At 46.8% G+C, this 9,489-nt stretch overlaps 1 protein-coding gene across 2 annotated transcripts in view; it reads left to right on the top strand.

Annotated features, from left to right (window-relative positions):
• Positions 1-714: 714 nt before the first annotated feature.
• The window catches only part of ASTN1 (astrotactin 1), a 237,910-nt gene continuing 229,135 nt past the window's right edge, over positions 715-9,489 (top strand). For both annotated transcript variants that reach the window (XM_016205049.2, XM_016205048.2), the window contains exon 1: positions 715-1,001. In XM_016205049.2, the coding sequence (XP_016060535.2) occupies positions 719-1,001 (283 nt within the window). In that variant the 5' untranslated portion in view covers positions 715-718. The remainder of the gene's footprint in view (positions 1,002-9,489) is intronic.

The raw sequence follows: 9,489 nt of genomic DNA, 5'->3' as shown, positions 1-9,489 counted from the left end.
GATCCATCTCTAGCTATATAACTAACATTTTCTTTAACTATTCCTGCAAAGTTAGTGTTGAGTAAAAAACACAGTGTATTTATCCCAGCACCGGCTTATCCAATAGACAAGTCCAACGCGTGGTTTAAAAAAGACAAGAATGGGACCACCTATGTCCACAAAATAACTGGAGTGAATTTGCATCTAGACCCCCCCCCCCCCCCCCCAATAAGCACCTTGTAAGGTGTGTGCATGTGCGTGCCCTTCCCAAGCCATCGGAATGATGATGGGCGAGGGAAGGTTTGGCTTCGCAAAGACCCATTTCTAAAAATGCTCGCGGGTAGTTAATGCCAAGAGTGAGCTCCTCCTGGGGGGCCGAGGAGGGGAAAGGGGCAGCCCGCCGGGGGCTGACCCGACGGATTCCCTGGAACCCCCGCTCGCTTCCTCTTTCCTCCCGACGTCCATCCCGCCCGTCCTCTCCTCGGCGACCCCCTCCCTTTCCCTTCCCCAGATGAGCGGCTCCGAGAAACAAAGACCGCGGGCTCTCCAGGCGTCCGCGCTCCAGCCCCGCGCCCCGCGAGCTGCGCCCGGCGCGGGGACCCCGGGCTCCCGGGCCGCACGTCCCCTCCCCGCCCGCCCCCGCCCCCGCCCCCGCCTCCCGCGCGCGCCCGCTCGCTCCCTCCCCGCTCGCTGCCTCCCCCACCTTCGCGGCGCTGGGAGGAAGGCGCCCGGGCTCAAGATGGCTTTTGCCGGGCTCTGCGCCCTGCTCGCCTGCTGCTGGGGGCCGGCGGCGGTGCTGGCCGCGGCCGCGGGCGACGCGGACCCCTCCAAGGAGCTGGAGTGCAAGCTCAAGAGCATCACGGTGTCGGCGCTGCCCTTCCTGCGCGAGAACGACCTGAGCATCATGCACAGCCCCTCGGCCTCCGAGCCCAAGCTCCTCTTCTCGGTGCGCAACGACTTCCCCGGGGAGATGGTCGTGGTGGACGACCTGGAGAACACGGAGCTGCCCTACTTCGTGCTGGGTGAGTCCCCGGGGAGGTCGAGGCGGTCAGAGGCGCCGGCCCGGCGCCCCCACCCCCCACCTTGGCTCGCTCTACACACCCACTGGCCGGCGACCTCCCCTCCCCCACTCCTGCCTCGCTGGATCCGCCCCATTCCACGCGGCTCTCCACACCCACTTGCAGGCTAGCGCCTCGGTGCACCTGACTCCTTCCCACACCCTACCTGGCTGGGTGCTGGGGCCTGGGTGCTGGGCCCTCAACCTCCCGCGGCTGCCCTGCCTCAAAGGAACAGGTTGCCAGAGTCGCTGGGAACCTCTCCCAGCCCCGACCTCCCAGCGTTCGTCCAGGAGCACGTCGCCAGCACTGTGCCCTGTACCAGCGCAGCTCCCATAAGCCCTTCTCCTTGCTCCCTGGCCACATGCTCAGTCCTTTGCTTCACGCCCCCAGGACACCCACTCCACCCACAGCAGGGAAACAGGTATCCCCTTGTCACCTTGCCAGGCATGTGCAGGCCACGTTGCACTGGCTGGATCTCTCCGCCTCACTTACTGAGAGCTCCTTGTCTGTCACCAGGTTACTGACACTCTCTCTGGCCTTCCTTCAGAACACTCAAGTTTCTCGTCCCCCTGGTGTCCATCCTGGCCAGTCCGACCTTCCTGCCTACACACCTAACAGACCCCTCATTCAGCCACGTGCACATCTCCATGTCACCTCACAATTCCCTGGGTGGAGAAGTCATCCAGCTGAACTCCATTGGCACTGGCCTCCTCTTTGTTCCCCAGGACCCCTTAGCTAGGCTAGGCATTCCTGCACACCTCACCTCCCTGGGCAGGAGCCTCTTCCTTCCTTCCTTTGTTTGTCTGTTTACAAATCGCTCTTGGTACTCCCGTTTTAATTTTTGTAGGCCATGAAACTCCTTCAGGTACTAGGAACTCTACCTCACTTCTAATCCCCCCCCTTTTCACGACCAAGTTGCACATGTGTTGTGGTCCTGCTCCTGCACCTTGCAAAGCCCCACAGGTGCATGACTTTGTTAACCACAATTTCCCGCACTTTTCCACGCGCAGGTGTACCTCACCCTGCTGGGGACGCCTATAATGCAATCCATTTCTTTAGTGACTCCGTAAATCATTCTTATTTTGCCCAGGAGAGAATTCAGAGATAACCACAAGTGAGCCTCTAGATTCAAGAGCAAATAATGCAAATGTCTAGGAGACCGTTTTAGCTACTTAATGCCCCACCAACTAGAGCTCCCTTTGCAGGGACATGGCCCCCTGATGGCCACGTGTAGGTTAGCGCCACCAGTGGACCGTTATCTATCACCTTTTCGTGTTCTTTCTTCACAAGAGATATCTTCACCGTGAACACATCAGGAAGTGGCTGAGTAAATCCCCACTTCCCACCCCTATGGAAAAGCATTTTCCGAAATTGCCTGGCCTTTGAAAAGTTGGCTTACAGCTCCTGGAGTGCAGCTCATGCAACCCCATTAAGAACAACCTACGCTCTTGATGGCATTATTTATTTTTGCATTAAAAATGTACTAATAATGTAGGAACTGGGGGCTGCCTGGGAAAGGGGACATTGTGGATACGCTGCTCATTACAGTGTGCAATTGCTGGTTTTTCAGTGGATGCAAATTTCGTGCCGAAGTCCTGCTGATAAGCAAGTACAATCTGTTCATCATAGTCCATACGAAGGAGTATAGGGAGCTCTGTGTTTCTAAAGAGCCTGTTTGGGGCTCCACATGCAGTGTTTACTGTGCTGAAGAGGGACATGAGAAAGGGAAGATTAGACTAGCAAACATTCAAAATTCCACTTCCTTTTTTGCAGAATCCCAAAGCTAGGGCCTAAAGCCAGGATGTGCCTACGAGGATCCAGAGTGCACAGCAAAAGCCCAGATGTTAGAGAATGGGTTTTCTGCACCTCTGTGCAAAGCTGCCCACTGCAGCACCCTGCTGGGGTTGCTATGGTAACCTCCTGCAACTTGGCATTTACGCACAGGAACAGGCTCTCTCTCTCACTTCAGAGCCAGATGCACTTGCTAAATGCATTGATTGTCCGCCACCCTCGCAGTCCATGGGGCGTGTTCAGAACCAGAGATGAGCTGGTACCTGTTCCTTTTGGCCCAGTATTCCTAGGGGGAGTTGGAGTGAATCTTAGCTTGGATGGTGGAATGGAGCTGGGTAGGAAGGGAGAGGAGTCCAAGTTCATGGACTGAAGTGTAGTTGCTTTTGAAGTTAACGTTCGTGGTCCTGGATCCTGCCACTTGTAGCCAATAGTAAGGGCTTGTGGTGAATTTGATTTGGAGATTTCCCTACTCTTATCTCTGGAACCTAGTTTGCTTTATTTATCCTCTGGAAAAAGTCTGAATTAGTCAATCCTGGGAATTTATTGAGCATGTACTGGCTGGGCACTATTAGGATATAGAAGTTAAAAAAAGAAAAGACTCCCAGCTTCAGGTGTTCTCCATTCAATGGAAGCACAGACTGAGATGCTGTAAGAGCTGTAAGAGTAACACCTGATTGCGTGGTATAGGAAGGTTGAGGAAGGAGATACTTGCATGATAAGATCAGACTCCATGAAGACATGAGCTTGACTAGGGCCCTTGACCAAAATATGATCCTTTGGCTTCCTTTTGTCTCCAGGATCAAGTTCTGTCACTTTAGTGAGGCAAACAAGGGTCTTCTCCTTCCAACTGCAGCCAGCTTCTCCAACCTCTTATCCTTGCCTTCCTGCTGTGGTCTTTCAGGACTCTTTCAAGACTTTGCACATGCTGTTCCCTCTGCTTAGAATGCTCTTCCTGACTTCTCCCCTTGGCAGTCAGTCATCCATTCTTCTAAACCCTGCACCCATGTAACCTCTCTATGAAGCCTTCCCTGCCCTCCCAAGACAATCTTAGTCCGTTCCACTTTGTGCTCTTTGTGTGGATTAAAATAACAGAACACAGATGATCAGAATGAAAGGTAGATTAGATTCGACTTGGCCTGGGATAGGTGAAGCCATGTGACATCATGGAAAACAGATGGTAAAGGACGGTGGTGGGAGTGAATGTGGGAACAGCGCGTGTACGGCAAGGATGGAGATCAGCCTGTGGTAGGGGGGTGGAGAGGTTTGCACCTGGCTCTGTAGAGTGGGGCATGGTTCTCCACTTATAATCGGGCAGAAAGCAGTCCAGCCCGACTCCCAGAGGCCGTCTCAGCCATCGTGGGTGCCGTTTTTGCTGGTAAGATAATCCGGGGTGGGGGGTGGGGGGGGGTGGAATCTCCTGTTGTCTGAGTTAAGGTTTGCAAATTGTAGTACAAGGGGCCTATGTGGCTTTCAGTTGTGTTTTGTTTGGCTGTATCATTTTAAAATGTTTTGAATTTGAATGTTTTTAGTCAAGGCAGGCCATCTTTAAACTGCTGTGCTTCCCACAAATACTGATTGTGCCGTGGCTGAGCCTTTATGGTGCTTGTCCGGCAGCTCTAAGTACAAGGCAACCTAAACCTCTGTTTCAGCAGTGTTGTGAAACTCTCTACATCATCAAAGAACTGTCATTTCTCCTTTAAGATATTCAGGTACATAATAAACCTTCTGACTCTCTCAGGAGAATGTAAAAAGTTTGTCAAGTTAATCAATTAAAATTTCATATGTCAACCAGCTTCCAAAACAGCAAACATTCTCTATTTTGGAGCCGCGTTTGATTGGGAGACAACTGGTCAACCTGCAGTATGGCTTCCACACTCAAGTGTGATTTTCTGTGCTGGGCCAGGACATACTTGTCAGTCTCATTACTACTTGAAAAGGATACTCCCCTGTTTCAGACCCAACTACTGAGCTTGCCCATGTGTAAACATAGTGAGGAAAGCTGTTGCTCTCGTGCCTTGGAGTTTAGCTCCAGCTGTCATGGTTTTCGATGGAAGAAGGGCCTCCTGGAGATGCACCAACCAGCCTGCAGAGGTGCAATGAGTTCCCCCATGCAAGGTGCTGTTTCAAGTGTCTGGAGCAGTCCAGTGTGGTGGTTAAAAGAATAGGCTTTGAAGACAGATCTGGTGTCAGCTGGCTTTGCACTTATTCTAAGAGGGCAGAAAAGGAAGGATCAGAGAAGTTGAATAACTTAGGGTCACATACCTGACAACTGATGGATCTGTCGCTCAAACTCAGGTCAATACAGCATTTAAGACTTTCTCTTAGCTACTATTTCATATGCCTTAATTGCCTTAAAAATCTCTTCTTTTTCATGATTGGATAAAAGGAGCCCTGGCAAGGTTAGAACAGGGAAATCATGCTCACCTAGTTTGGATGGAGGAGTCCTTTTGGGTTCTGTGTAAAACCTCTTGAATATCCTTGCCCACTGAGTGATTTGTCACACAAACCTTAATGCAGAATTGGGTGAGCGTCATTGAGAAATATTTACCTAAGTATTGGGGAATTCTTATTTTATTTGCATTTTCCAGGTTTGGGTAGCCATGTTCCATGGTGTGTTGGCACCCACAGTTGTGATGTACAAAGTGGGCTCCATGTGGGTGAAGCTGACATGTCCCGTGCTCTTCCTAGAAGGGCTCCATGGAAATGCAAACTGGGAATCCAGGGTGAATGCTCCACTGTGAAGTGGGAGCCTTCTAGAAGTTGCTGTGGTTCCAGCTCCTTTCCCAAGGCCACTGACCTTGGAATTAGGTGGTCTTGTGCTTAGAATCCACTGTCAGAGGCCAGCGCAGCTGCTGAGTAGCAGTTACAGAGCTTTCTGATTGGCGTCAAATGTAATAATGGACATAGTTTTACTTATTGGTGAGCTTTTGCTTAACAGGAAGCACCCTGACATTTTTTTCACACCCATCTCCATCTCCCCGCTTGAAAAAACTTTAAAATTTCTTTTCCCTCCTTTGGTCTCCACTGCAGTGAGCTGCCTAGGTGAACAGCAAACAGATTTGTATAGAGTGCCAGCCCCATGCAAGACATGGGAGGAGGAGTGGCAGCAATCTTCAGGCAGGGTCTTCAGCACTTAAATAACTCACACTAGCAGAATGCACTAATTCACAGTGTTATTATTTTACCGTTTCTCTCCAGAAATGTCAATTTCTTACATCAAAGGAATTTTGAATGCGAGGGTGATGAATTTCAAATGCTCTTCTAGATGTACTGATATGGCTTAAATTCAAGTCATTGGAGTTTTTCAAGGAAAAATGAAATATAAGCTTAATTTCTTTATTCATCTTTGGAGGAAAGATTGAGGTCTTGTTTTATAGAGCTTATACCTCCCTCCTTCTTTCTCTCCCTCCCTGCCTTCCCCCCTTCCCTTCTTTTTAGGAATGTAATTAAACCAATCTCAGATTAAGGCCAGTTCATAAGAACAGAACTTGGCACCTTTTCAGCAGGAAAATGCCAAGTCTTTATTTCTTCCCCTTTACACCAAGTTCAAATATATGCACACAGATGGCAGAAAAATCACTATATTGAGCAAGTTAATCTCCCTGGACAAGTTAAGGCCTACGGTAGTTTCTCATGCACCACAATTTGGCATCTATCACCATATTTTTATTACAAATGTGAAACAGTCATTATTTTATACTTTAATCACATACGATTTAGAACTATGAGAAAAAACGAAGTGCCTCTATTGATTCCTGGATTTTCCAAGGAACAAAATTTGGAAAAAGGAAACTGTTGCCAATGGTGATCTAAATTGACCTGACGACTTTTTAAAAACAGTTTGGCATTGTAAATAAGGTTGAAAACGTGCATGCCTTACGACCCAGCAGTTCTGCCTCTAGATGTTTATTTTACCGGAATTCTTACACGTATACACAAGGATATTTGTGGCAAAACCTGGAAGCAACCTAATGTCCATTAACAGGGACTGGACATGTACATGGTGTTACAGTCATCCAGTGAAGTCCCATCCAGCTGTGAAAATAAATGAGCTGCCGCCCCCTGCGCCAGCATGGATACATCTCACCCTCTGTCATGTGAAATGAGAATAAGCTACTAGCTGAAAAACGCATACAGTACAATTTCGTTTATATAAAATTCAAAATAACAAGATATTGTTCAAGGGCAACATTTTTATGAAAAGCAAGGAAGCAAGAAACGCAAAATAAAGGATGGTGTTGTGTGTGGTGGAAACGGGAGAGGATGGGAAGGGAAGGGAAAGGAGAGGGACTTCAAACCTTCTGGCAGTTACTGGATTTTTGCTTTTTTTTAAAAAATATTTTTTATAACAGTTTTAGATTTACAGAAAAAAATCACAGAGATAGTACAGAGAGTTCCCACATCCCCAAACCCAGCTTCCCCCATTAAAAAATCTTACATTAGTACGATACATTTGTTGCAATTAGAGAACCAACACGATGAATAACTGAAGCCCATACTTTGTGTTCAGATCACCTTAGTTTTTACCTAATATCCTTTTGTTGTTATTCCAAGATCCCATCCAGTATCCCATCTAGTTGACTGGTGGTCACCTCGCCTTAGGGGCTCCTCTTGGCTGTGACGGCTCCTCAGACTTGTTTCTGATGCCCTGGACACCCTTGAGGGGTCCCGGTCAGCTCCTAACTCCGGTCGCTCTTTGTCCCTTTGTCCCCCTGTACTCCTTGAAGGACAGCGTCATGCATAGTCCATACCAAAGGAATGGGGAGTTAAGGTCCCCCTTTCAAAAAAGGATCTACGCAACTTCCATTGAATTGCTCTGCATGAGAGAATTGCCTTTGATCCCCCATTACTTTATTTAATCGTTTATTTATATCATATGGACTCATGAATATTTACTTTAACTTCGGGTTTAATCCAATACCACTTCATGGGTTGTGTTTGCTCACTCTGCTCCAGCTTTGGCTGATGGGGGCTCTTTCAGTTGCCTCTGGGTCTCTGACCGACCCTCATCAGTGTGGGTTTTGTTTTTTGAGCACTGTGTTCCTTTCGGGGTCAGGACAGGCCGCCCCAGGCTCGTTTTGTATATTGCCCGCCCGGGTCCTAGAATCAGCTTTTTCTCCAAGGAGCCCTGATTGTTTTCTTTGAAGAATTGTATTAGAAACCAGATAGGGGAGGTGGTGTTTCTAGGCTCTCTCAGCCTACAGAGCAAAGAAATATATGTGTGTGTACAAACTCATATACATATCTAGAAATATTTCTATATGCAGCCATCTGTATATAGGGTAAGCTAAGCATGAGCTCATACTGATGTCTCCAGCTCTAATCTGTTATCTAATTATCATTACCTAATTATCATTATCTGATTTATTATTTAACCCATGGATCATACTAGCTTCTTCCCGTTGCTCTACTCACTCCGACGGTGAGAAATATTGTTCCCACTGCCTTCCCCTACTTATTTAGTTGTTCAATTCTACTGTGTATCTATAGCAGTATCCGCATTATTTGCAGGTTCCCCGTGGGGGAAAAGCTTTATCAATTAGAGTACAATTCCTATGTACAATCCTGCCTCGCTTAACGATGGGGATATGTTCTGAGAAATGTGTCCTTAGGCGATTTCATCCGTGTGCAAACATCCTAGAATCGCGTACCCAAGCTTCGAAGGCCTAGCCCATGACACTCTTAGGCTACATGGTGGAGCCTGTTGCTCTGCAGGGAGAAAAAATAATTTTCCCTCTACCCTCTGGGTTCTTGGCCGTGGCCTCCCTGTAATAAAAGACAGATTGACCAGAGAAAAACAAACACAAATTTTAATAACACGTATACCTCCTGTCAGTGTTACATTTTTGAAATCCATTCATGTCATTCTGTTACTATTTATATTGATTCATGTGCCTGTTTGTATTGTTTCATTTATTGAAGCTCTATAGTTTTAATATTTGCTAGGGCTAGTCACTCTTTGCTACTGTTCTTTTTCTGAGGTCTTCTAGTCATTTTTTTTTCACACAAACTTTCAAAGAAGCTTGTCTAGCTCTAAAAAACAAATAAAAAGCAACAAGCAAAAAATCAACAACAAAAAATTAGAATAACAAAAACTAGTGGTGTCTTTGTTTCCAATCCTGTTAAAATTTTAAATTAAGGAAGAATTTCATTCTTATGATACTGAGTTTGTCTGCCCTTTAGGAGGATTTTAAAGGTATTTTTCTTTTCCCTCATATAGTGTTTGTATATTTCTTGCTAGACTTACCTTTAGGTATTTTATTTTTTTGTGTTTCTGTAGAAGGAGTATATTCTTTTTCTGCATATATTCTAAATGATTACCGTTTGTGTATATGAACGCTATTGATGTTTGTGTGCATTTTCAGCCCACTGCATACTGCGTTCTCTAGCTCTAGCCGTGTTTCAGTTGGTGCTCCTGGGTATTTTAGTTATATAGACATACCATATGCGAGAACCGATCACTTTATATCTTCCCCTCAGGTTTTGATACTGCTAATTTCATTCTCTTGTCTAATTACACTAGTAGTAGCTCCAGTACCATGTCAGCGAAGAATGTGATAATGTGAATTCTTGTCTTTTCCTGACTTTAATGGTAACAAACCTGCTGTCTTGACATTACCAGAATAGATTTTGGGTTAAAATAGATAAAAATTGTCCAGTT

Source organism: Miniopterus natalensis, chromosome 19, assembly GCF_054644295.1.
Source record: "Miniopterus natalensis isolate mMinNat1 chromosome 19, mMinNat1.hap1, whole genome shotgun sequence".
In the NCBI taxonomy this organism is placed as follows: domain Eukaryota; kingdom Metazoa; phylum Chordata; class Mammalia; order Chiroptera; family Miniopteridae; genus Miniopterus; species Miniopterus natalensis.
The sequence above is the reverse complement of the archived record's forward strand: the minus strand, read 5'-3'. Positions and strand labels throughout refer to the sequence as shown.